The sequence below is a fragment of the Polypterus senegalus genome, chromosome 14, assembly GCF_016835505.1.
Source record: "Polypterus senegalus isolate Bchr_013 chromosome 14, ASM1683550v1, whole genome shotgun sequence".
Classification (NCBI taxonomy): domain Eukaryota; kingdom Metazoa; phylum Chordata; class Cladistia; order Polypteriformes; family Polypteridae; genus Polypterus; species Polypterus senegalus.
This window is the reverse complement of record NC_053167.1, coordinates 141,483,347-141,510,788: the sequence shown is the minus strand read 5'-3', so window position 1 is coordinate 141,510,788 and position 27,442 is coordinate 141,483,347. Positions and strand designations below refer to the sequence as shown.

Here is a 27,442-nt window from a genome sequence, read left to right as displayed (position 1 = left end):
CAGTTACAAAAGAACTTATTCCAACTAGGGAGCTATTGCCCCTAAAAGGGGCACAAGCCTTCTCTGAATCATTTAGATGTTCACTGGCAAACTTAAGACGGGCCTGTACGTATGCCTTCTTGAGTAGAAGGAGATTTCAATCTGTTATGGCGTAGTGTGTTACCAATGGTGTTCCTGGTGACTGTGGTGGTCCCAACTGCCATCAGATCATTAACAAACTCCTACCATGTAGTTTTGGGCTGATCCCTCACCTTTCTCATCATCATCCTCCCCTTATGAGGCAAGATCTTGCATGGAGCTCCAGACCGAGGGCAATCAATAGTCATTTTATATTTCTTTCATTTCCGAATAATCACACCAACAGTTGTCACTTTCTCACCAAGCTTCTTGCTAGTGGTCTTGTAGCCCATTCCAGCCTTGTCCCTGAGGGTCCTTTGACAGCTCTTTGGTGTTGCCTGTGATCCAAGGCTAACAAACTGGTAAAACTGACACATTTTGCGAACAAGCCTGATGTTTATTCGGCAGCAAATTCATAATACTGTTGGATTCTGCTCTGTATTTGTAATATTTCTATTGTATTGGAGTTCTGTGTATTGTATTGTATTGTATTGTATTGACCCCCCTTCCTTTTGACACCCACTGCACGCCTAACTTACCTGTAAAGGGGTCTCTCTTTGAACTGCCTTTCTCGAGGTTTCTTCCATTTTTTCCCTACAAGGATTTTCTTGTCTTCTTAGAGAGCTGAGGCAGGGCCTGTTAAAGCCCATTGCAGCACTTCTGGTGTGATTTCTGGTCTATATAAAAATGAATTGTATTGTAAATTCTTCTTTATTTTTTCCTAACTGAAAATCTGAGCTACTTGACTTAATGCAAAACTCACTCACCTTCCAAACTTGAACCAGCTGCGCTCATTTTAATCAAAGGACACAATAAGAAGGTCTGAGTTCATTACTGCAATTCCTTTTTCTCAGTTTATTGCTTTCTTTAAAGGTGAAATTGTCTGTCTTCTGTCTCGGATAAAGTCTGCTAGAAGTTAAATTGAAAGAGGGCATGGCACTAGCTGAACTACTGCAATACCTTGTGTAAAGGAGCGCCACAAGTAAATTAGCGTAAAGCTTAGACAAGCAGCCAGTGGAAAAGAAAATCCTTTTGATTTTTTGTGATCAACCAGTTTACCAATCAAGCCTTTTGTTTGAAAATCATCTGATTTTAGATCACAGGAGGAGAGTTTGGGAGCCTGCACTGATTACAGTGCCCACCACACGGCAAACCACCTGGACTGAGATCTGAGTGCAGCCATGCAACAAGTGACACCTCCGCACCACACTGATAAATGTGAGGTGTTTTTTTTTAGTTTTTTTTAAAACATTGGCTAGAGTGCCAATACTGCCATCAATGCCCAAGTTGTCCCTGCAAGTTGGAGGACCTGCTTGCAGATTAACGTCTGTCACACACGTGCACATGGGGGGCTTGAGTGACGGCAGTTCTGAGGCATGCCGGGAGCTGGCAGAGTGCACTGACTCTCTTTCTGTCTTTCCTGTAGACCATTCGTGGGAGATTCCATCTGGCTCTCTTGACGTCACTTCTGGGACCGAGCCAATGGAAAGAGACCTTACCGGCTCCGGCCCATGTGACGTCACATCCGGGCTCAAACCAATGGCTAAAGAACATGAGTCTGATCCTTATGACCTCACTTCCTGTCTTCCCCTTTAAAAGCCTGTCCCTTTTCCCTAAATCCCCAAAGTGTTTTGGACTCATTTGTATGCACATCAGTGCTGTTTAATTTGAGAAAAAATGACTTTGCAGCTGGGATACCAGAATATATGGGTGGCTGCCCCAAACCTTTATCAGAGTATGTCTCGTTATTGTGATAGGTCATACCCAGGAAGGAGCAGTGGCAGGTTAAGGGCCTTGCTCAAGGGCCCAATGGAGTAGAGTCACTTCTGTCATTTATGGGATTTGAACCGGCACAGATCCCTAGCCACAGAGTCACCACTCCACCCGTGATTTAGATCAGCGGCTGGTCAGTCGGAGCATCACAACTGCAGCCACACTGTTCCTGGAAAAATCATGTGACATAAACATGCAGTCCAATTGGCTGTCCAGCAGTGCTTCTGAAATGCAGACCCTTCCCCTGTGTTTTCTTGGCAGTCTCAGCACGAGCAAGTGAGCGATGGGGAGCAAAGCTGTACGTTTTTATGATTTAAGAAAGGTGAACACCTGCAGTTGAAAGTGTTTGAGCAGCAGAGTGTTTCAACGGATAAAGTAAATGCTATAAATAAAAGTACGAGCATTACAATGGGTTTGAAATGTGCTTGTTTGAATTCTCCTATCTTTTTAGCTGGCTGCTTTCAAGCTCTGAGAGGTTTGTTAATGGGTTTGCCAGGTGATCGTCATTAATCCTACTTAAAGAGGTTGTTTTACTTCATCATCAATGGGCCATCCATTCTCATGTGATACGGGGAGACGTAAAGATCTTTCTGAAGATGAAAAGCATGAAATAGTGCAGTGCCTTGCAAAAGGCAGGAAAACGATTGAAATTCATTGAAAACTGACGAGAGAACATCAGACTGTGAAAAGATTTGTGAGTGACTCAGAGCACAGACAAATTCAGTCAGAGAAATGCTAATTAAATCCCATGTCACATTAGATGAATTTTCTAGCCGTTTTCAGTCGTAGTCTTCATTTATGTAATGTAATGTAGTCAGTCGGAGGCAGTTGGCAGTGCGCTCCTGTGAAGCTGATCGTCTAAAGTGACGCGACCAACAACTGAGGGGTGGGCTATGTGGGCAGGAGAGCTGACAATCAAATGAACCAACGGAAGTTCATCCAGAAGTAGAATGTAGTGACAAGGAAATTAGGAGTACTTATCTTTAGAACCTTTATAAATACACTATACTGTATTGCCAAAAGTATTGGAACCCCCCAGGTGTTCCGATCACTTCCATGGCCACAGGTGTATAACATCGAGCACCAAGGCATGCAGGCCATTTCTATGGGCCACTCTCAGGAGAAACTTGGTGAATTCAAGTGTGGCACCGTGATAGGATGCCACCTGTGCAATGAGTCCATTCATGAAACTTGCTACCTCGCTACTAAATATTCCACGGTCAACTGTCAGTGGTATTATAACAAAGTGGAAGCAATTGGGAACAACAGCAACTCGGCCACAAAGTGGTAGGCCACATGAAATCATCGAGCGGGGACAGCGCAAGCTGAGGTGTGCAGAAGTCGCCAACTGTTTGCAGAGTCAATAGCTACAGACCTCCAAAAGCTCAAGAACAGAGCAGCGTAGAGAGAGAGCTTCATGGGATGAATGGGTCTCCATGGCCAAGCAGCTGCAGCCAAGCCTGACATCACCAAGTGCAATGCAAAGCCTCGGATGCAGTGGTGTAAAGCCCACCGCCCACCACTGGACTCTCGAGCAGTGCAGACGTGTCCTCTGGAGTGACGAATCACACAACCGATGGACGAGTCTGGGCAGGAGAACGGGACTCGCCTGACTGCATTGTGCCAAGTGGAAAGTTTGGTGGAGGGGGGCATTATGGTGTGGGGTTGTTTATCAGGATTTGTGCTCGGCCCCTTAGTTCCAGTAAAAGGAACTCTTAATTCTTCAGCCGACAGAGCCATTTTGGACAATTTCATGCTCCCAACTTTTGTGGGAACAGTTTGGGGATGGCAACATAACTGCACACACACCAGTGCACAATGCAAGGTGCATAAAGAAATGGAGGAGCGAGTTTGGCAGCCTGACCTCAACATGACAGAACACCTTTGGGAGCGGTCACTGCGAGCGAGCCAGGCCTTCTCGTCCAACATCAGTGCCTGACCTCACAAATGCTCTCCTGGTCACAAACTCCCATCAACACACTCCTACACCTTGTGGAAAGCCTTCCCAGAAGAGTTGAAGCTGTTAGAGCTGCAAAGGGTGGGCCGACTCCATATTAAAGCCTACGCGTTAAGAATGGGATGTCATTAAAAGTTCATGTGTGTGTAAAGGCAGGCGTCCCAATACTTTTGGCAATAGAGTGTAGAAGTGAAGCTTGTCTGTTTGATGCCTCGTATTTTACATACCATAATACCATCATTCATGCATTCATTCATTCATTCATTCATTCATTCATTCATTCATTCAGTCTGTGTCTGTCAAAAAGAAGTACAGGCCCAGAGACTTCTGCCGAACTCGTTGCAACTGTTAACCCTTAATGTGTCGCTCCGTCGGGCAACATGCCATTGGCTGTCAGGTAAAGGAGTAAGCATTGACTGCAGCAGAGGATTGGCGCTCATCTGGTAAATGGGCTGCGATTTTCAGTCATGCGAGTTTGACTTGGTGCAGCGACATGTTTAGCAATTACGATCAGCAAATCTGACATACCCCAAAAGAAAAAGTCACATACAGTAATGTGACATTAGCTTAAAGGATAAGTTTGGTCTTTTTTTCAAGTTATTTACACACAAACAATGCTTTTTATAAATTAAAAAAAAACAATTTTTGTAGGGGTGGACTACCTCACTGGGCATGTCAAACTATGTGACCAAGGGTCATGGGAGTGCATTGCTGACTGATTCCGACTCTAAGGTTTGTAAAAAGGCGCTATATATGCGCCCGACCTGACACCGAGGCACACCCCGTAATCCCCACAGGCGCAACACAGTCCCAAGTGTACAAGCACATCCAAACACACCACGCACTTTCTTCTCCTTTCTCTTCTACCACCACTCCTCCAAGCTTTGTCCTCCTCCTCCTGACTGTGGCCAATGAGTGGTGGTCGCTAGCTCCCTTTATTGGGTACCCAGAAGTGCTGCAGGTGCTTGATTGCTGACATCCTGCTGCACTACTGGGTGTGCCGAAACCAGTGCCCAGAAGAGTCCAGCAGCTCCGGCTGCAGCCCTGGTGTCGCCTGCGGAACCCAACAGGGCTTCACAACACTCCAACCCCCATGAAGCCCTGCGGGAGTCCGAGGCACCGCTGCAACCCAGAGAGGCTGCCATCTAGCGTCCTGGGGGAGATATTGGGTTTCCCATGCTTGCTCCCCTGGAATGTATGCTGCAGGGGCGTCTTGGCCATCCGTCACAGGTTATTTAAATGAACTCTGACACGGACAATTATGTAGCATAACAGCGCTTTAATGTGTTTCCTCCTTTAGTCACATTAGTGCTGCTAAAAATCACAATTCACTTCTTTTGACACTCCTTCATTAAGTGGCCACAGGGACACATCACGACTTGCCGTAAGATCTTATAAATGAAGGATACAACTGAAAACCACTGGCAAACTAGCGTGACAGCATGTTTACAGACACCCACCCGTGTAGGCACATGGAGAATGTGTGAGCTCCACAGAGCAGAGAGACCAGTTGTGCTGGATTCCAACACGGCCTCCTGGCACTGACCGCGTGTGCGTGCGTGTGTGTGTGTGTCACAATGTCCTTTTACAATTTCCAGGATGATGCCGTGCTTATGCCAGTCCTTTTCTCAATATTCCTATCTCTTTCAGATGCAGACATTCAGCCTGCCGTTTCCATGTACAACAGTGCAGAACCTGACCAGCGGTGTGGCAATCGCCCACGTTCTTCACCAGATGTAAGTATGGCACACTTCCTTTTCAGCAAATGCATCTCATCCGCACTACTGCTTACATGACTATCATTCCATTTTGCCATTCCTTAATATGAAAAGCATCCTTTACATGACATAACTGATTGGAATTTTTGATCTTGTAAAAAAAAAAAAACTAACTGAGCAAATTATTAGGAACAGCTGCACCCCTGCTTCTCCATGATCAGCCAATCAAGTGGTAGCGGCACAATGCTTAAAATCATGCAGGGACACGAGTTCTAGAGCACGTTTTCATACAAATGATGTCGTGCTTTACAAGATGAAGACAGAAAAATATAAAAATAAGATTAGGCAATACTAAGTAACAAAGAGTAAAGTAAGGTCTGATGGCCAGGAGGACAGAAATAAACAACAAAAAAAAAAAGGGCTGGAGAAAATAAAAACAAAATCTACAGGGGTTCGTAGGCGACAAGACCACCCAGCCCCCCTATCATTAATGATCTCAATCAGTCCTCATTGTTTTCAGGCTTCACTTGGAAGAATTAGATGATGATGATGGTCATGTGGACCTCTGGCCTTTAATCCATTGATGTAAGGACTGCATGGTGCCCTGATCAGGGAGTGGTGGCGCAGATCACCACTACAGAGAACCAGAAAAAGAACAGCAGAGAAAGTAGGGATTGTGCTGCCACGTTAGAAATGATAATTAAATGCATGTACTGAATATCAGGGTTACCCTAAAATTAAGCTATGAGAGAGCCATTTTTAAATAATGAGTTTTTAGCAGTTTTTTAAAGTCCTCCACCGCATTAGCCTGGTGAATTTCTATCAGTCAGCTGTGCCAGATTTGGGGTGCATAACATCAGAAGGCCGTCCGCCTCACCACTTTTAAGTTTAGCTCTTGGAATTCTAAGACTCTCATTTGAAGATCTATGGTTACGATTTGGAGTGTAAGATGACAGACATTTTGAGATAGAGGATGGAGCAGATTATTTAAGGCTTTGTAAACTATAAGCAGTATTTTAAAGTCAGTTCTAATGGCACTTTTCCATAGCATAGTACGACACAGCACGGTTCAGTACAGCTCACCTTGGTTCGGCTCAGTTCGGCTCGGTTTGCGTTTCGACTGCAGTTTAGTACCGCTTTAGAGTGGGCGGGATTAACCACGTGTTGTTATAGTTGCGCCGCCTCTACTGCCGTGACACCGTGGAACTTTTACAACAACACGCAGACAACGACAACACTTTAGCTCGACGACGCGCAGCGGTAAGCATCTAAAAAAAGCACATCACTAGCTAACTTTTATCACTGTTGCAAAGCATAAAATGAACTTAACTGTCAGTGTAACATTAAAATGCTGATTCTGTATATTACAGATCTTCCACATTTTGCAAAAAAGTCGCCGCAACAGACCATCTGTTTGGACATTTAACCGTGCCTCAGAGTGGTGGGATGTGATTGTTCCCGGTTTTACAAACACTCAGTGGCTGGAGAACTTTCGAATGTCTGAAGAAACATTCATCCACTTATGCAACAAACTGCGTCCAGTGATGGAGAGACGAGACACAAACTTCCGCGTGTGTGTACCTTTAAAGAAAAGAATAGCCAGTGACGCAGTAATGACGATTTTCTCCGGCCAATCAGTGACGGGTAACCAGAGTAGTGACTCTAAGACTGGCATGAAGTGCTCAGATTTTCTTTTCCTAGTTAAGATTGTGGCAGCTCCATTCTGCACTCGTTGTAACCGATTTGAGGTCTTTATTGAGTGGTACTGAGAGGAGTGCATTACAGTAATCTAGTTGACTTAAAAACAAGAGCGTGAACTCATTTTTCAGCCTCTTGCAAAGTTATATGGAATCTCATTTTTGCTGTATTTCTTAAGTGAAAATATGTGATTTAACATTTAGGGGAAAGGGAGAAAAAAAAAATACAATCTCTGTGATTTTGACCATGGCATGATTGTTGGTACCAGACGGCCTTGTTGGAGAATCTCCGGAACTTCTGACCTCCTGGGATTTGCACACCAAACAGTCTTTAAAGTTTACTCAGCTTAGTGCAAAAAGCAAAAAAAAAAAAAAATAAAACAACTTCCGCTGAGGGCCTGTTCTGTGGATGGAAACGCCTTGTTGATGAGAATGGCCAGACTGGTTTGAGCTGACAGAAAGGCATTACAGTGCGGTGAAGCTAACAACTGTTCTTTTGCATTCAAATTTTTTTTTGCCAAATTGTATTTGAATAGTGACATATTATCTGGCAGCCGTAGTGTCTGTAGGTAGCCCCTAGGGCAGAGTTTCACAAATGTTTTTCTGTGTTGGCACACTTTTTGTAACCAATAACATCCCAGGGTACACTATTATTTTACCAACCAAAAAACACATTATATCACCATTCGCAGATAAAGCACTTATTGAGCACTTTTGTGGCATCTCCCAGCTGTTTTGTCCCTTTGCCTACCTCTCTCTGATTAAAATTAAAATCTCTTGATTGCCTATTATCTACCAGCGCTTTGAGACTTGCTGACAGCCATACATCCAGGCAGATGGACTCTAGCAGCTAGGAGACATGCCCGAGGTGCTCTAACATACTGATCATGGAGCTGCTTTTATGCCAGCTTCTCCAGGTGGTCCTGTCCTCCTCAGATAGGTCTTGACCACCTGTGGAGCTTTTCCCTCTCGGGCTGAGACTCAGGTGCTCAGCACTATTACAGTATTTCCGCAGCACAACTGGTAGCTCTCACGTTGCTGTGACACACTGGTTGAAAAACACTGACCTAGGGTGTTACCAAGGCTTTACACTCTGCTGCCATCTCCACAACCATGACTAGGTTAGTGCATAACAGCTGGCACCAACTACAGGTAAGGTTGGTGCCAAATCTGCATTGCTTCGGTTTCTAGCAACATTAAGAAACATGATATCTTGCAGACCGAGACAACGTTGGCAGTTGGCATGTATGTCACTGGCTAGGCATCTCTTACGACATGAGTCTATGCTGGTGATGCCTGCAGACATCAAGGCTTAAATCCTAAAAGGGAAAAAGGATGCGTTCTAGTGTGCCTTGTAAAGCATCTTGTCATGTATGTCTAGGACGTGCTACAAATAAACATTGGTTGCTTGATTCTTCCGTTGGTTTTTTGCAGAGATCCTGCCTGGTTCAGTGAAGCCTGGCTGAGTCGAATTAAGGAGGATGTCGGTGACAACTGGAGGCTGAAGGTGAGGCTGCCCATTCACGAATACTGACCCCTTCTGTGTAGGGTCTTGCTGCTTGTAAAATTCTTTCTTTTGATCAGGTCTTTAGAGTGGTGTTTGGATTTCCTAATATCTTTCAAAATGTAAAAAAAAATGACTTATTTGTAACTCAAGAGCTGTCTGTCGTATTTATTATTATTATTATTATCATCAATGGTGTTTTTATCAGAAAAACTGTGGTGGGGCTATCCCAAAAGTTTCATAGTCACATAAACTAACTTCACTAATAATGTGAAACCCCAGTTTTTCTAAGGACTCATGAAACACACAGATCTTCGCACATTTCATGTCATAAAATAATTCGAATCACACAATGGGATGCTGGTGCCTGGTTTATCTCAACTGGCATCACATCATTGTAATTCCAGACACTGTCATCACCTGATCAAATACAGCCACAGAGTTTTAATTAAACAATACAAAAAATGTGACAGCATTGCAGTCACCAGCCACTTTAGTGAGTCAATTGGTTATGAACAGCCTTAAGTTAAAATGGCAACACTTCAAGTTTGGAATCAAATGACAGAACATACACACAGAGTGCAACTCACACACAAGTAGCAATAACCACCGTGTGAACAAAATGAAAACAGAAACCAGTTAAAAAAAAAAACAATAGAGACATCATCATCATCATCTTCATCTTCTTCTTCTTCTTCTTCTGGCTGCTCCCGTTAGGAGTTGCCACAGCAGATCATCTTCTTCCATGTCTTTCTGTCCTTTCCATCTTGCTGTGTCACACCCATCACCGGCATGTCCTCTCTCGCCATATCCATAAACCTTCTCTTAGGCCTTCCTCTTCTTCTTCCCTGGCAGCTCCATCCTTAGCACCCTTCTCCCAATATACTCAGCATCTCTCCTCTGCACATGTCCAAACCAACACAATCTCTCCTCTCTGACTTTGTCTCCCAACCATACAACCTGAGCTGACCCTCTAATGTCCTTATTTCTAGTCCTGTCCATCCTTGTCACATCCAGTGGAGACCTTTAACTCTGCCACCTCCAGCTCTTTCTCCTGCGCCACCGTCTCGAACCCATATAACATAACTGGTCTCACTGCCGTCCTGTAGACCTTCCCTTTCACTCTTGCTGATACCCGTCTGTCACAAATTACTCCTGACACTCTTCTCCATCCTGCCTGTACTCTCTTCTTCACTTCTCTTCCACAATCCCCATTACTCTGTACGGTTGATCCGAAGTATTTAAACTTATCCAGCTTCACCAGCTCTACTCCTTGCATCCTCACCATTCCACTGACCTCCCTGTCATTCACACACATGTATTCTGTCTTGTTCCTACTGACCTTCATTCCTCTCCTATCTAGAGCATATCTCCACCTCTCCAGGGACTCCTCAACCTGCTCCCTACTCTTGCTAAAGATCACAATGTCATCAGCAAACATCACAGTCCACGGGGACTCCTGTCTAATCGTGTCTGTCAGCCTGTCCATCACCATTGCAAATAAAAAAGGGCTCAGAGACGATCCCTGATGTAATCCCACCTCCGTCACTCCTACTGCAGTTCTCACCATGGTCACACTTCCCTCGTACTTATCCTGTACAACTCTTACATACTTCTCTGCATTAGAGACAGCATCATGAGTGGGAAATGAAGATGGTCCTCATTTCATTGCAGAAAATATGAGGATGTAGCCTTCAATCCTAACCACTAGACTTGAAAGTTTGGGTCACACATGGGCACAGGCAGCCAAAGGTAAACTGAAAACACTGCAGGGCCAATAGGACCAGCACCATAAGTGAGATATGAAGATGATCCTTATTTTAATGCCGAGAATAAGAGATGCTAGCCTTCAGACTAGAGTGGAAAGTTCAGGTTCCACATGTGCACAGACAGCCAGTGGTATACGGAGAACACTGAAGGGCCAATAGAATCAGTGTCATGACATGGAAACAAAGATGGAGCTCCATTTCAGTGCAGACAATATGTCGCTGTTGCCTTCAATCTCGACCACTAGACTGGAAAGTTCAGGTCACGCATGCGCACAGACAGCCAGCAGAAAACTTAAAATGCTTCAGGGCCAATCGAGACAATGCCATGAGTGGGAATCAGACTTGAACTTTCAACATAAAAACAATTACACATACTACAAAAAACCAAGAAGAAATTACGTTGAACCTGTGGTAGAAAACGCAAAACATTGCTTAAGAAGACCAAGCTTCAGGTTGTTCTAAACATTTTATCAATATATTCAATTACTGACGGAACATTGTAACTTTCATTGCTCTTCTGTTGGCCTGTAATACAGAAATGCCACTGATTGTAATAATCAGAGTCGCATAACATTCTTTTCACCTCATTTGCTTAGACCCGCCCACAAGGGGACTGACCTCACCCTGATTAAACCTGTAGGGTACAGTCTGGGCATTGACTGCTGTTGTAAATGTGTCTTTACTTGTCTCTTTTTCTTCTTATTTTTCAGGCAAACAACCTTAAAAAAATTTTGCAGTATATTGTTGATTATTACAATGAGGTAAGTGTCTTTCTGTCTTCTGTGTGACACAGGTTGTCTGCAAAATGGATGATAAACAAGTTCAAGTTCAAGCACTTTATTGTCATTGTGTAACACAACAAAATGACTTTTTGTGATGGCTACAAGGTGCATTTAAAGAAAAGTCAAATAATTCCAAATATGTCGTATACAGTGTTAAGTGATCAAGTAACCAGAGCAAATTATTATTGCTCAAAGTATAGCAGCGTAAATTGTTGTTGCACCTGTTAATGAATAGTACATTACATATTATATATTGTATTACATTAGTATATTGCACATTACCAATATAGCTTATTGCACATGTTCAATTAAAAATGATCTCAGACTGAGGAGATTCAGAGTTCAGAAAGTTTATGGCAGATGGGAAAAAGCTCTTTTTTAGTTTGTTTGTGCGTCCACGGATTGACCTAAAGTGTCTGCCTGACGGGAGGAGCTCAAACAAAGAATTTCCAGGATGAGTTTTGTCCTCGAGAATGTTTTTGGCCCTTCTCACACAGCGAGTCTTATACGAGAGTTCCAGTGATGGCAGTTCAGTCCCAATAATGGCCTCTGCTCTTTTTACGACCCGCTGCAGGGCTTCTTTAGCAGCCTTGGTGCAGCTGTTGTACCTGCAGGCCATCATGCAGTTAGTTAAGATGCGCTCTATACTTTAGTGCATCTACAGAAATTAACCAGCAGCTTCTGGGGGAGGTCAGCTCTCCTTAGCTTCCTGAGAAAATAGAGGTGTTGTTGTGCTTTGCCTGCTCTAGCCCAGGACTGGTCTTCTGAGATGGTGACTCCTAGAAACTTAAAGCTGGAAACTCTCTCCACAGCATCTGCATTGATTGTTATCGGACTGTGATTGTTTTTTTTAGTGGTCCTAAATTCCAGAATCACTTCTTCAGTCTTTTTGGTATTGAAGACCAGGTTGCTGGTGTTGCACCATGCTGTCTGATTCTGAACCTCTTCCCTATATGCAGCTTCATTCTTGTCTGTTATAAGCACGATGACAGTCGTATCATCTGCAAATTTAACAATAATGTTTGATTAGTGGATAGGTTGACAGTCATGGGTGAAGAGTGCATAGAGAAGGGGTGAGATTGATCAAAGTAGTCATTGAAAAAGTCATTGAAGTGCAGATTATTAATTTTTATTTCTCAGATGCTGCAGACCACAGACCCCAAAACATTTATGTTGATGCCAAAGTTAGTATTTGCAGGTCTCCACAGAATCAGGCTGCTACCCAAAAGCCCACACTGTTACAAGTTGATTTTGTCTTAGTTTTTCTTGTATCCTTTGTATTTGAGAAAGTTAAAAAAAATAGCTTTTTCTGGAAAAATAAATATCGATTTTTAATCAACAATGTTTAAAACATAAAAAGAAACCTAAAAGACATACAGAAATATCTGTTACGTTCAGAAAAAAGAAATAAAAGAAGTCTTAATCATAACAAATGTAGCGCCCTATCATTTCCGCAATACGGAAAACACAGATGGAATCACTGAATTAATGCATTATAAATGGATTTTAGATTTTAAAACGGAAATGTGTGGAATTTAGAAACCCTTTCAAAAATTAACAATGATGTTTCGGGATTTAATAAATGTTTTGCCTATCGTTGATGAATCATGCAAGATCCACATTTGACTCTTGCGTTATAAACTCGGCACCTACAAACAACAACATTTATTTCTATAGCAAATTTTCATACAAACAGTAGCTCAAAGTGCTTTACATAATAAAGAATAGAAAAATAAAAGACACAATAAGAAAACAAAATAAGTCAACATTAATTAACATAGAATAAGAGTAAGGTCCAATGGCCAGTGTGGACAGAAAAAACAAAAAAAAACTCCAGACGGCTGGAGAAAAAAATAAAATCTGTAGGGATTCCAGACCTTGAGACCGCCCAGTCCCTCTGTTCATTCTACCTCACATAAATGAAACAGTCCTCTTTGGATTTAGGGTTCTCACGGAAGGACTTGATGATGATGGTCACATAGACTTCTGCCTTTTAATCCATCCATCATTGTTGGAGCATCATGAAGTTTTGAGTAAGTGGAGGTGGCGCAGGCCACCACCACAAAGAAACCGGACAAAGAAACAGAAGAGAGAGTTGGGGTCAGTATGGATTTTAGAGCCACCATGAATAGTTATTATGATGAATTGAACATACAGAGTATCAGGATTAAGTTAAAGTGAAGTTATGAGAAGGCCATGTTAAAGTAATGTGTTTTCAGCAGTGTTTTAAAGTGCTCTACTGTATCAGCCTGGCGAATTCCTATTGGCAGGCTATTCCAGATTTTAGGTGCATAGCAGCAGAAGGCCGCCTCACCACTTCTTTTAAACTTTGTTCTTGGAATTCTAAGGAGACACTCATTTGAGGATCTAAGGTTACGATTTGGAATATAAGGTGTCAGACATTCCGATATATAAGATGGGGCAGATTATTTAAGGCTTTATAAACCATAAGCAGAATTTTAAAGTCAGTCCTGAATGACACAGGTAACCAGTGTAGTGACATCAAAACTGGAGAAATGTGTTAGGATTTTCTTTTCCTAGTTAGGATTCTAGCAGCTGCATTCTGCACTCGTTGCAAACGATTTATGTCTTTTTTGGGTAGTCCTGAGAGGAGTGCGTTACAGTAATCTAGTCGACTGAAAACAAATGCGTGAACTAATTTCTCAGCATCTTTCAAAGATATAAGAGGTCTAACTTTTGCTATGTTTCTTAGGTGAAAAAATGCTGTCCTAATGATCTGATTAATATGTGGTTTAAAATTCAGATTACAGTCAACAGTTACCCCTAAGCTTTTTACCTCCGTCTTGACTTTCAATCCTAATGTATCCAGTTTATTTCTAATAGCCTCATTGTATCCATTATTGCTAATCACTAAGATTTCAGTTTTCTCTTTATTTAACTTGAGAAAGTTACTATTCATCCATTCTGAGATACAAGTCAGACATTCTGTTAGTGAATCAATAGAGTCGGGTCTTCGGGTGCTGTTGATAAGTACAGCTGTGTGTCATCAGTATAGCTGTGGTAGCTCACGTTGTGCCCTGAGATAATCTGACCTAACGGAAGCATGTAGATTGAGAAGAGCAGCGGACCCAGGATAGAGCCTTGTGGAACACCATATCGGATATCATGTGTCTTTGAGATTGATTACCACAACTAACAAAAATTTTCTACCTGCCAGGTCTGGTTTCAAACCAATTTAAGACACTGCCAGAGAGGCCCATCCATTGACTAAGGCGATTTCTAAGAATATTATGGTCAATGGTGTCAAATGCAGCACTCAGATCTAAGAGGATGAGAACAGATAAATGGCCTCTGTCCGCATTCACTCGCAAATCATTTACTACTTTAACGAGTGCAGTTTCTGTGCTGCGAGTTCTAAAACCCGACTGAAATTTATCAAGAATAGCAGGTTTATTGAGGTGGTCATTTAACTGCATAATGACTGCCTTCTCCAGAACTTTACTTAAGAAAGGCAAGTTAGAGATGGGTCTAAAATTTTCAAGAGCCGAGGGGTCAAGATTATATTTCTTAAGTAGGGGTTTAACTACAGCAGTTTTAAGACAGTCTGGGATGACCCCCGTATCTAGTGACGAATTTATTATGTCCAGAATATTATCAATTTGCACGCCTGATACTTCTTTGAAAAACCTTGTTGGTATTGGGTCAAGGACGCAGGTGGAGGATTTTAATTGAGATATTATTTTTTGTAAATCAGGTAAATTTATCCTAGTGAAAGAGTTTAATTTGTTTATAACAGGATGCTGGGGTTTAGGAGGATCCTTAGTGTTGGAGGGATATACTATGTTATTTCTAATATAAAATCTATTTTTTTATCACTAATAAGATCGTTGATAAAAAACGTTTTGTTAGTTAAAGCTCTAACATTTAATAGTGCCATATTTAATGTTTCGGAGGTGCAGAGATGAATACTATGTGCGTTATTGATATTTGGAATAGGAACTAAATTATTTTTATTAGCGCCGCTCTGTGTGTATTTTTTGTTTAATCTGTGATCTGTTTTTATAGTTTTAATACATTGTTCCTCTAAAATAGTAATTTTAATTAGATTATTGGAGTATATGCCGTATTTCCTAGATTTTCTACATGAATTGAGATTGCTTATTACAGTATTAATGTTTTGCACTTTAACAGAAGATTCTATTAAACACTTATCATGTCCTAGCACAACAGTATCATTTCGGAAGGGGAGATAGATAGTCAAGATAAAGGAATTACCTTTGATATGTTTTCGGAGAGGACCCGGGCGCCGAAACTGTTTGGATGCAGGCCATCATGCTTGAAGAAACGCGGCCTTTCCAAAAAGAGATTCCAATTGTTGATGAAAACGAGGTCTTTCTTCTTGCAGAAACCCTGTAGCCAGTTGTTCAATCCTAGCAGACGACTGTAGTACTCGTTTGATCGTCTGATGAGAGGTAGTGGACCTGAAACGAAGATCTTTGCCGATGGGGTCCTCTCCTTCGTGTTTTTAATCAAAGCTCTTAAGTCAGCCTTGAGGATTTCTGATTGTCGGTGCCTTTTATCGTTTACGCTGGCATGCAAAACGATTGCTCCAACTGCCCTCTGCTTGTGCTTCTCGTAGACTTCTGGCGCACGTCTCATCACATCTCGGATACGAGCACCGGGAAAACAAGAAACAAACGATTTTTCATTAGGGCATGCGATATAAAGGTTTCTAACGATAGAATCACCTACCACTATTACATCACCAGGGGCTGAAGGCAAACTGGGGACGAGGAGAGGGTCAAACCGGTTCTGAGATAGGATGGTCGCCTGTGTTGATGGAGGTGCTCTGGCCTTGAACCCCCACCTGCATAGCTAAAATCCACCGAGGTCATCAGCGGTGTCGCTCCTACGAGACACGGGGGTGAGGTCGGCACAACGTGGGGTTGATGTTTCGCCGGTTACAGATGGCGAGGACAGTTTATCCAGCAGCCGGGCCTTCAGACCTCTGAGGTATCTCCTTCGGGACAGGAGTCTTCAACTACGAGTTCAACGCGAGTTACCCCACTGTTGGCCATTTTCTGCTTCTGCTTCGTGCCCTAGGAAGGAATGAGAGAGAAAGAGGTTAGACAAGGCTTAGCACTTCATCTTTAACAGGCTTCTTCTCAGATGCAACGAGCCCTTAAAAAATCTCTCTTTCTTTTTTTCTGTTTAATTCCCGGATGCAGTGTCTTGCAGATTAGTTTTGCTTTTGCTTTGAAATTAATTATTTTAAGATATGCAGTAGATGAAGCCACAGATGTAATGATGCGCTGTAAACGTTTAAGGTTTAAGAATCATTAGCAATAATTAACATCATTACAATTACAGGTACTGAAGTCCAGTACTTTTTGGCAGATGTTATCGTTATGGAGAGCTGCAACTTTTGCATGTTTTCACAGGCAGCAGAACAATAACCAGCTGAATCTTAATGACATTTTAGCAGAGGTTACAGACAATACATCATACTGTCTGAAAGCAGACAGGACATTTTAAAAGGAGTTCTGCCTAACAGAGTACACTCACCCTGCTTGTGTCATGTCCTCACTTTGGTGGGAGAGACCCTGCAGCACTCTAAATACTTTAGTGAGGCAGCAGCACTAGTGATGTGATAAAGTCTGCCTTCTTCAAGATGCCTGCCAGGGACCCCTGAGGCAGGAAGCAGCATGTGGAATAGCTCATTGAATCAGTAGGGTACCTCGCTGAACACATTCACCTCTACAAAATGTTCTTTCTGGCCGAGAACACATCAGCTCAGGCTGTATCAAATATCCTAGACCCTAAAAGTGAAGTTAACCTTCATCTCAGAAGGATGCATCAATGAGAACGAGAATGCCTTTTTATTGTCACTATACACATGTACAATGAGATTAAAAGCAGCTCCTTCAGTGCAGACATACAGTATATGTAGAACACAACAAATAAATAAACAAATGGTGCAAAGAGTTGCAAAAAAGTTCTGTGACAGTATATAAATATACATATGGAAAGAATAATAACTACTACACTATTGGGTTATTGCACATTATTTAAATATTTCACAATAATGATGATCATGTGCAGTGAGTAGTGGATGTTGGACCCTGAGAGTAATGATATTGTACAGTATACAGATAATAGTATTGCTCAGTTGATGGATAGAAGGAAGTTCAGGGATTGTGGGGTTAGACTGTGTACTCAGTGCATGTGTGAGTTTAGAATGGTTATGGCTTTTGGGAGCTCTTACAATTCTGGATGACACTCGCTGTCCTACTGTAGCCTCAGCATACAGCATCATGGAGGATCTGGGTTCCTACCTAATGAATGGAACTGCAAACTAAGGTTCAGTTGTGCTAGTGTGCCATTTCATTAAAAGGAATGTAAAGTGCCACTTCATTATTGTTTGTTTTGTTGTAGCTGTTGCTACTTATGGTAAAAACATAAAAACCCAAAAATCTGAATTAAGGAAAAATAAAACTGTGAAAACCAAAAATCAAAAAAAAAAAAAAAAACGGAATTTGTGAAAAAATAAAATGGATTCCATAGGGCCCTACGGATGGAGCAGAACACAGATTAGAAAGGATAAGACGTTCTCTAAGATAATTTTCCTTGGGGAGGAAGTTAACCTTTTAGAAAAACAATTAGCCTAATGGCAATGGCGATCCAAAGACAAATGTTCACGACTATTCTAAGATGGGCCCCTACTTACATCCAACTGAAATTTAATGATTTTATTTCATTTGCAGCCCATCTATGGTCCCCTTACCATTCCTATACAAGAGAGTGGGCATGCATTACTGAACTGAATTTTTGTAGAATTAGGTCAGATCCATCTATTCTTGCAGAAATTCATGCCAAAGATTCTTCCAACAAGGATCACCTTTGGGCTGTGGACACCAGTTCATCCCTTTGTTGCAGTTTTTAGGTATAAATTAACTTCCAGACTTTCTTGGAATTTATTGATTATGTGAAAGTATGGATTTAACAGTGTTCTGCTATCTTACAAACCAAACTGGCAATAGACAAACTCCATCTTCCTTTGCGTTTCTTCTTTCCTTGCAGGTGCTTATGCAGCAGATTTTGGATTTCCCAATGCCAGATCTCAATCAGGTCGCTGAACATGCTGACCACATGGAGTTGGGTAGGCTGCTTCAGCTCGTACTTGGATGTGCTGTCAAGTGTGAAAAGAAGCATGGTAAGTACTTCATCTAATGCCTCCCTTCTCTTTAGAGAACAGATACATGCAGCTGTGATCTCCTTTGAAAATATGTCTACTTTTGCATTTTACTTTTCCGCTTCAAGAAGTTTATATTTAGTTTTTATGTGGGACACTCACCGTCCATCAACAGCAAATTGTGGCACTGTCTGAATGCATTGCAGACTGCAGTCTCCATGTAACTGGATAGATTTATGGACAAAACATCACTACAACCTAAAGAGTTTGCATCTCTAAATTAGGTAACTCCATCTGAGTGTGCTTACTTTGCAGCTGCTTGTAGCTCAGGTCAGGGCAGTGGTCTGATTCCCAACAGAAAGCCCATGGTGGCGTCACTGCCCAGACAGGATCAAAGCCCCGCAATGGGCATTTCCTAGTCATAGTCATGGATATTTCCTGGAAAATTCACCTGTGATTTTCTTTTGTTCAGCATCTCCTGGATTGACAGTGTGATCGAAATTTAACATCTTATTAAAGTAAGAAACATCCTCTTACACAAGAGTTCCCAAACTTTTTTTCAGCCGCAGACCCCTTTACCAAAAAACTTTTAAAACCGTTGACCCACTAGTCATTTACTTTACTTACTCAAAATAATAAATTTGTACAGTACTCGATATTAAATATTTCACTAGATATCAAACTTTTCATTTTTTTCACTTGTAACTAATGATTGAAAAAGGTAAAAGGACTACGAAATATGGCATTATCTTGTGCAACATTTAATATAGAAACCTGCACTAACGTAAATTAAAGCAAAAAAATAATTTTTTTACATTTATAAAATAAATATGTAAATTCAAAATAAGTACAAATAGTCGAAACTGTACTGTCTGCGTTTCTTTTTTGTTTCAGTTATATTATTATCTGAAGAAATAAAACTTTTATTAACAAACAATTTCGACAGCCCCTGTGATAAAACAAAAACAATAAAGTATGTACTTACTTGAAACTGAAGATTTTTGTTCAAACGCGAATAAATAAACTGTGTTCTCTGATTTTCTTTTTTGTAGTACTGCTCCTCGATAAATAATTATATTCAAAGTTCAAATCACAAATAAGTACATATCACATCAAACAAACCAATTTATAGTGTTTTATGAAAGCATGACCATACAAGACTGATTGATTCTGCTAATATCGAATAACCATCGTCTCGTCCCACCGCGAGCAAGTGCGGACGTGCAACGGTTTTTCATGTCTGCATTTGCTTTGATACGTTCGATAAGACCAGTGGTTCTCAAACTGTGGGCGGGCCCCCCTAGGGGGGCGCGAATTAACAAAAAGGGGACCCGAAGATGTGAAAAAAAGAAAACGTATGAAAAATACATCTATTGAAACCAAAACAAATTAACTTAAACTACATTCTGATACTAGAAAAATAAATATAGAGTTAGATAAATGTCGATAAAAGTTAAGTAGGTACAATAAAATATGCATCTATGATATATCATTAATTAAAAAAGAACAAATTGGTATTAGTGGGCTCCTTTCAAAGAAACGTTAGGGGGGCACGATTAAAACTGTTATGAAAACTCAGGTCGCAAATACGTAAAGGTTGAGAAACGCTGGATAAGACAATGCACAGACATGTTTGTGCTACATGTATTTTAATGATGCATTTTACCTTTTTGTTCGCAAGTTTGGCATGTAATGTATTTTTATCAAAAAAAGAGTTTTTTTGAATTATTTTACTTCTTAATTAGGTACCTATTGGAATTATAGATATTCTGAAGTAACAAACAAATAGCAGTAGTAAGGGGGTCTTTTTTTTGCTGTCGTCGGCCCCCAAATATTTTTATTGAAACTATCGATCCCTAGAAAGTTCAAATCGACCATCATCGACCACTTTGGGAACTCTTGCTCTAACAGGACAAAATAGTAATCAGGCAGGAGAAAAGCTGTTCAGTGTATCTTTTAATTACTCCTCAACAAAATGCCTTGGAGGGAGCAGTCTGTTACAGAATTGTCTGAGAAACAAAGAACAGAGGTTCATTTTATAAACTGTTGGATTTGCATACAGTGTCAATCAATGCATACATTTTACTCTGGTTGGTTCATTGGTTTACACCCAAATGATTTATATAATATAAGTTATATTTATAGTCTGGTTCTTCTTATTCCTTTCGAGATGAGACACCACCCTTGAAATGTCTGTGTATATAATGACTGTCCATTCTCATTTATAGGATATCTGCTGATTTCTTAGTCATCTCTTAGTCGTCCTTCAGTACATTTTGTATATCACATCACATCAGCCTTTCTTCTGGTACATTCTTTATTTACTTGACCATCTCAGTATTTTTCCTAAACCAATTCTTATAATTCTGTGTACATTTTGTTGTTCACTTGACCTTTATTTGGTTTCCCACATTTATTAACCCTTTATACTATTTCTTTAAGATGAATGCTATGTTACCCTAAAATTATTCTTCCCCAACGGGCAAAGAACAACGTCATGAACAGAGCAAATATTGAGAGTTTAAGTACCTTTATAGACGCTTGTGTCTTTGTGTAATAATGATTAGATTTTTTTTTGTCCTATTGTAGTTGCTAGGACTTCTAACACATTCTTAAATTCTGTAAGTTTGAAGTTATTTAATCACGTTCTTTAAACAACTTCATGAAGGCTGTTGCTGTGAGAGGTGCTGTAAAATAAAGATCAACCAGAACTATAGCCCTGAAATGCACAATGCATTCAGAAAGTATTCAGGACCCTTCATTTTTTTCATAATTTGCTATGTTGCAGTCTTACTCTGAAATCATTTTTTCCTTTCATCACGCAATGCTCAATACCCCATAATGACAATGATTTTAGGAATCTTTGCACATGTATTTAAAAATAAAAAACTTGGACGTTAGCATCAGTAGTCTTTGTGCGCTAAGTAACAAGTTACCCAAACTCTTTATAACATTTCAGTAATTATTTACCACTCAGATGCTGATCTTTCTGATCATCAAATAGGTCATTACGATTGCAATTGACGAGAAAAATGTATAATTCATTGTCGAATTACGGTGTTTGAGGGTTCCTCTAGAGTGCCTCTTTCTCTTGCGCTGTTTAGCTCAGAAACTCATCATTAGCACATCATCATCTCATAACAGGCTGAAGTTTCGAGTTTGGTATTTTTCAGCCCAGCCGTTTTAGCTCTAGACTGTCCTCAAGAAACTGTGACACGCAGACAGCTACACACTCATCATTGAGATATCAATGTTTTTGGTATAAGGGGACCCTAAAACTCTGAGATCTGTTGAAAACTGAAGATTAAAATTTTTGAAGAAGCTAAAGCCTTTGCTTCTCTCCCATAGATGATAGGTTATGGTGGGGGAGGACACAAGGAAAAACAGAAATATCACATTGACACAAGTATTCAGCCCCCTTGTTATGACACTTCCATGCATCCTATTTTATTGATTATCATTCTGATGTTTCTACAGCTTGTTTGAGGACCACCTGTGGTCAATTTAATTGGTTACACATGATTAGGAAACATTGACCCCACATAGAATTGGGTAAAAATAAAGAGGAGGAAGAAGACGACTCATGATTAGGAAAGGCACACACACATGTCTATAGAAGGTCCCATAGTTGAGCCAAAACCAAGCTGTGACGTCAAAGGAATTGTCTATAGAGTTTAGAGACAGGATTGTGTTGAGGTACAGATCTGAGGAAGGCTGCAAAATTGAATGCTTTCAAGAGCACAGTGGCATCCGTAATTCTTAAATGGAAGACATTTGAACCAACCAGAAGTCTTCCTAGAGCTGGCACGCACTGCAAAAATCTATTCATGTAGGCTTGATGGTAAAGTGGCCAGATAGAAGCCTACCCTTGGTAAAACATGCCCATAAGACCGTTTAGAGTTTGCACAAAAAGGCACTTAAAGGACCCTCAGACAATGACAAACAAGCTTCTTTGTTTTGATGAAACCAAGATTAGCATCATGTCTGCAGGACACCAAGCACTACTCATCTCCTGTGCAATACCATCCCAACAGACGTGTGGTGACAGCATCGTGCTATGGGGCTGCTTTTCAGTGGAATGGATTGGGAGACTCGTCAGGGTTGAGGGAAAGCTGAACAGAGCAAATTAGCCCTATTCTTAATAATCACCTGTTATTGAGCACCCTGGACCTCCGATTGGCCTGAATGTTCACCTTCCAACAAGACAATGAACCTAAGCACAAAGAAAAGACAATGAAGAAGTAGTTTAGGGTCAACTCTTTGTATGCTCTGGGGTGACTCAGTTTTGAGCCCAATTAAATATCTCTGGAGAGACATGAAAATAGCTGTCCACCGTCCACCAACCGCCTCCAGAGCTTGAGGGGATCTGCAAACAAGAATAGCAAGAATTCCTGAAATCCAATTGTACAAAGCTTGCCCTGTCAGAGAAGAAGCCAGGCTGTAATCACTGCCAAAGGGGCTTCGACGAAGTAGTGAGTAAAGGGTCTGAATACTTCTATCAATGGGAATATTTCAGCGTTTTTTTTTTAAATTATTATTAATACATTTGCACAAATTGTTAAAATTCTGGTTTCACTTTTTCATTCCAGGTTATTGAGTGTTGCTTGACGTGCAAAAAAAAAAAATTCAAATTAATTTAAATGTCTTAAGGAGAAGGCAGCAACTTAACAAATATGTGAACAAATTGAAGGGTCTGAATACGCACTAAAGTCACTTTACTTAAAAAGTTCCTTTCCTCCTTCTAACAAAAGCAATTAAATTAAATCTTTTTTTTTTTTAACCAGAATATATCCAGATTATCATGACTTTGGAGGAGTCCGTTCAGCATGTGGTAATGACTGCTATCCAAGAGGTAATGGCATTCCTTAACAGCAGTAGCCATTGTGTGCACTGAACTGAGTAGATTTCAAGGCTGCAGCTATCATTTTTTTGTCACAATCATTTATTCTTTTTTCATCTCGACATTAAAAAGCCTGCTTGATCCAATTTAGGGTCATGGAGGTGCTGGGAACTTGGCTGGTTGGGGTGTCAGTCTGTTTCACAGCTCCTCATACCCATTTACAAGGGGCCAACTTAAAATTACCAAATAATTAAATGCAAGTTTGGGTAGAAAATGTGATGCAGATAAAGGCAGAATGCGCAGTTCCAACACAGAGACCGGGGCTGTGATTTGAACCCAGGATACTGGATTCTTAAGTCAGCAGCACTACCTACTGTGCCACTGTAAAAAGTGACTTACAGTTTTTAAGTGCCTAGAAAAGTAGATTACATATTTGTTCATTGTGAACAGTGACAGGTTAAATATCAGTACCGTAGATCCCGGAATATAAGCCGACTCGGTATATTAGCCGACCCCCTTCTCTACCTACTAAATTACATGTATTTGCCGATGACCGGTATTTAAGCCGACCCCCTTCTCCAAGCAAAATTTTCAAAATTTTCTTAAAAGTGTCTCTTCAGGTATATTTATTATGTTTATTGGCGAGAATTTGAGACTGCCGGCATTTTTGATGGAAACCAGGAAGTGATTGCGGAGAAGTTTGGTAAAATAAAACCTTTGTGTTGAAACTATATACGCAAATACGATACATCGGCAAGTGGATTTCCGGAGACTCGTTATAAATTTGATTAACTTAAATACGCAATACAGTGGACCCTTGACTTACGAACTTAATTCATTCGCGAAGGCTAACCCATAATGCTTTCCGAACCTCACACTGCAACACTTACTTAACCTTTTCATAATAAAAAAGGGTTGTTTAATGTGCAGAATTTACCAAAACACCAATAATTTTTCTAATGTGCTAACCAAAAAGTTATAAAAAGTGTCTAGTCTACCAGAAGTAGGCTAGATTAAGCTAGGAGCATGGCGGCACGCATGTTTGCAGCGGCTCAGGGCTCTCCTTTTCAGTGCACTTTTTTTTTTTTTGTACTTTTTTTTTTTTTTTTTTTGCTTGTTTGTGTGCGATCGGTTCGGCGAACATCCGCTACACCCGTCAGAACCTTATAGACATCGGTGTCCAGAGCCTGTTTCGAGTGTTATTCATCACACACACAACATCCCAGCCAACATAGCGAGACCAGCGGGCCCTCCGTGGATTGTTGTCGGGTCTAGGAGACGACGCAGATGGAGGAGGGAAAGAAAGCAGAAGCGGGGCCTTAGATCCGGCATTCTGCTAAGGCTTAAAAAACAACCATACAAGCTCTATACAGAACTTGTTTTGCAACTTCTTTGCATCTTTTCGCACCATTTGTTTATTTACTTGTTGTGTTCTACATATACTATATGTCTGCACTGAAGGAGCTGCTTTTAATCTCATTGTACATGTGTATAGTGACAATAAAAAGGCATTCTCATGCTCATTGATGCATCCTTCTGAGATGAAGGTTAACTTCACTTTTAGGGTCTAGGATATTTGTTACAGCCTGAGCTGATGTGTTCTCGGCCAGAAAGAACATTTTGTAGAGGTGAATGTGTTCAGCGAGGCATTCTATTCTATTCTATTCTAGAAACAACAATTTCATACTGTACTCACCATTTAATTTTACATCTTTGGGCTGCAGGAAGGGAGGAGGAGAATGAAACAGAAGGTGGTTATTGTTTAGAAGGAGCCTCCTTATGCAGATCTTTTCTTTGTAAAATTGTCGAGATGGTGGATTTCGACATGCTGTACATATTAGCGAAATCGGTCACACGAACAGCACTCTCATATTTCCACACAATTTCCATCTTCGCTTCGATTGTGATCGCTTTCTTTACCTTCTCTTCCTTCCTGAACAATTATGTGTCTTGCTTGCATGGTCTTAGTGAATTATATATATAGGTAAATCTCTGCAATGACCGAAATTACATCCACAAACACATGTATCTGGGCTCCGACTGACGCTTACTAACGCTCTCAGTTGTTTGTTTACAATTGCGCAAGCGGATACACGTGACCACATCTGGGTCGTAACGCAAGATGTTGGTCGTAAATCAAAACAAAAATTTTTATTTTAAACTTCCCGATAATTAATTTATTATAAATTTTATTAATAAAATCAACAACTTAAATACTTTTTTGAATAAATTCTTTATTTAATTTAAAGTACCGGCATGCAAAGTTACTTTTTCATCTGAAAGATGGCACTGTGGTTTCGTCATTATTTACTTCCGTATTCATCGGCAAAACCGGCATTGCACTGGAAATCTTGAATCTGAAACGATACTCGTTGTAAAAGCCGACCCCCAAACTCCAAGCCAAAAATCTAGGACGAAATTCTCAGCTTATATTCCAGAATCTACAGTAAATATCAACCTTGACATTTTTGTATCATTTTGCTGCACAGTCTAGTGGCTCATTGCACATAAAGCACAGTTGCTTACGTATATCTGCGGTTAAGAGTGCTGGCACATAAGGTGAGTGACTCACCCTGAGCACAGAAAGAGGCAGAAAGGAAAACTGAAATGGACTCTTTGTATTTTAGAATACAAATCCTTAGTAATTAGTAAGCTACAGTGCCTGAACTTGCATATATGAAGTCATGTGATTCAGTAACTACACCCCATGAAATGTTTTTACTTTTTTTAACAAATATGTTGTGATCAGAGCCTCAAACACGAATGCACAAATAAGTTCTGGGTCTAAAACAAAGGGTTTTTTTCTGCACTGCAAATTACAAGAATTCTTCTTCTGGCTTCTCTTCTCTTCACTGCTACTCCTCCCAGATGAGTGTTGCTTGTCTCCTCTCCCAGCTCCGACTCAACTAGACAAGGCAAAGCGGTTCTTATTATTGAAGACCCGAGAGTACTTCTAGTTCCAGGGCATCGCCCATACGAAGTCTAATAAGGTTGGGAGTGTAACTCCATGCAGCACCCCTTAGTGGTACTCGTAGATCCCACTGGGGCTGGACTACAGTTCCCAGCATTCTTGGCAGGTGTTCAAATGGGTACTGAAGCCCAGGGATGCTGCCATCTAGCAGGTTGGGGGAGCATTCAGCATTGAAATACAGTAGAGTAGAGGTGAGGCTGCGTAGGGTTATGGCGTTATTTCAGTGCCACTATTCTGAGCGCACGTAAAAAAATTGCAAGTGCAAGTGTTGCATTTTGAGGAGAAATTTATTTTGAGCATACAAAAGCTGAATTTGAGTGAACAAAATTCATTGCTGCGTGCAAAAAATGTATTTCAGTGTTTGCACTTATCCATATACACACACACTATAGCACCCCCGCCGCCAGTTTTTCATTTTGCTTGCTCGCAATGTGTTGCTTGCGCTCACAACATTCTCTGCTGCAAGCGCTCAACTCTCTGTACAGCGTTATAAGTGTGCCACAAAACCAACCAATCACAGACTTGGTTTCAAAAATTCTGATTGGCTCTTACGGTCTCCAATCAGCTCGCTAACAGTCCGAAATGTAGCTAAATCCAGCTAAACTCAATTAAACCCCAATTTGCGGATAATATCTTTAATTATTTTATTTTAAAATATATTATTTGTTAAGACTATCGTTGGTGTAGTATAATGTAGTTGCATTATACAACCATGCCAGCTAGCGAGCTGATTGGAGACCGTAAGAGCCAATCAGAATTTTTGAAACCAAGTCTGTGATTGGTTGGTTTTGTGGCACACTTATAACGGTGTACAGAGAGTTGAGCGCTCGCAGCAGAGAATGTTGTGAGCTAGCAACACATTGCGAGCAAGCGCAAATGAAAAAACTGAGCGAGAGGGGGTGCTATTGTGTGTGTGTATATGGATAAGCGCAAACACTAAAATACATTTTTTGCACGCAGCAATGAATTTTGTTCACTCAAATTCAGCTTTTGTACGCTCAAAATAAATTTCTCTTCAAAATGCAACACTTGCACTTGCAATCTTTTTTTACGTGCGCTCAATATTTTTTTACGTGTGCTCAGAATAGTGGCACTGAAATAACGCCATATAGGGTGAGGCCAAGTCCATGGCCCACACCTGTATTTTGATGATCTGCTCTT

The 27,442-nt window shown here is 40.8% G+C and overlaps 1 protein-coding gene across 1 annotated transcript in view; it reads left to right on the top strand.

Moving 5' to 3' along the window:
- hook1 (hook microtubule-tethering protein 1) overlaps positions 1 to 27,442 on the top strand; it is a 143,577-nt gene that overhangs the window by 42,095 nt on the left and 74,040 nt on the right. The window contains exons 2-6 of the mRNA XM_039734456.1: positions 5,498 to 5,583; positions 8,697 to 8,769; positions 11,246 to 11,296; positions 18,359 to 18,491; positions 23,255 to 23,322. Of these exons, the coding sequence (XP_039590390.1) occupies positions 5,498 to 5,583; positions 8,697 to 8,769; positions 11,246 to 11,296; positions 18,359 to 18,491; positions 23,255 to 23,322 (411 nt within the window). The remainder of the gene's footprint in view (positions 1 to 5,497; positions 5,584 to 8,696; positions 8,770 to 11,245; positions 11,297 to 18,358; positions 18,492 to 23,254; positions 23,323 to 27,442) is intronic.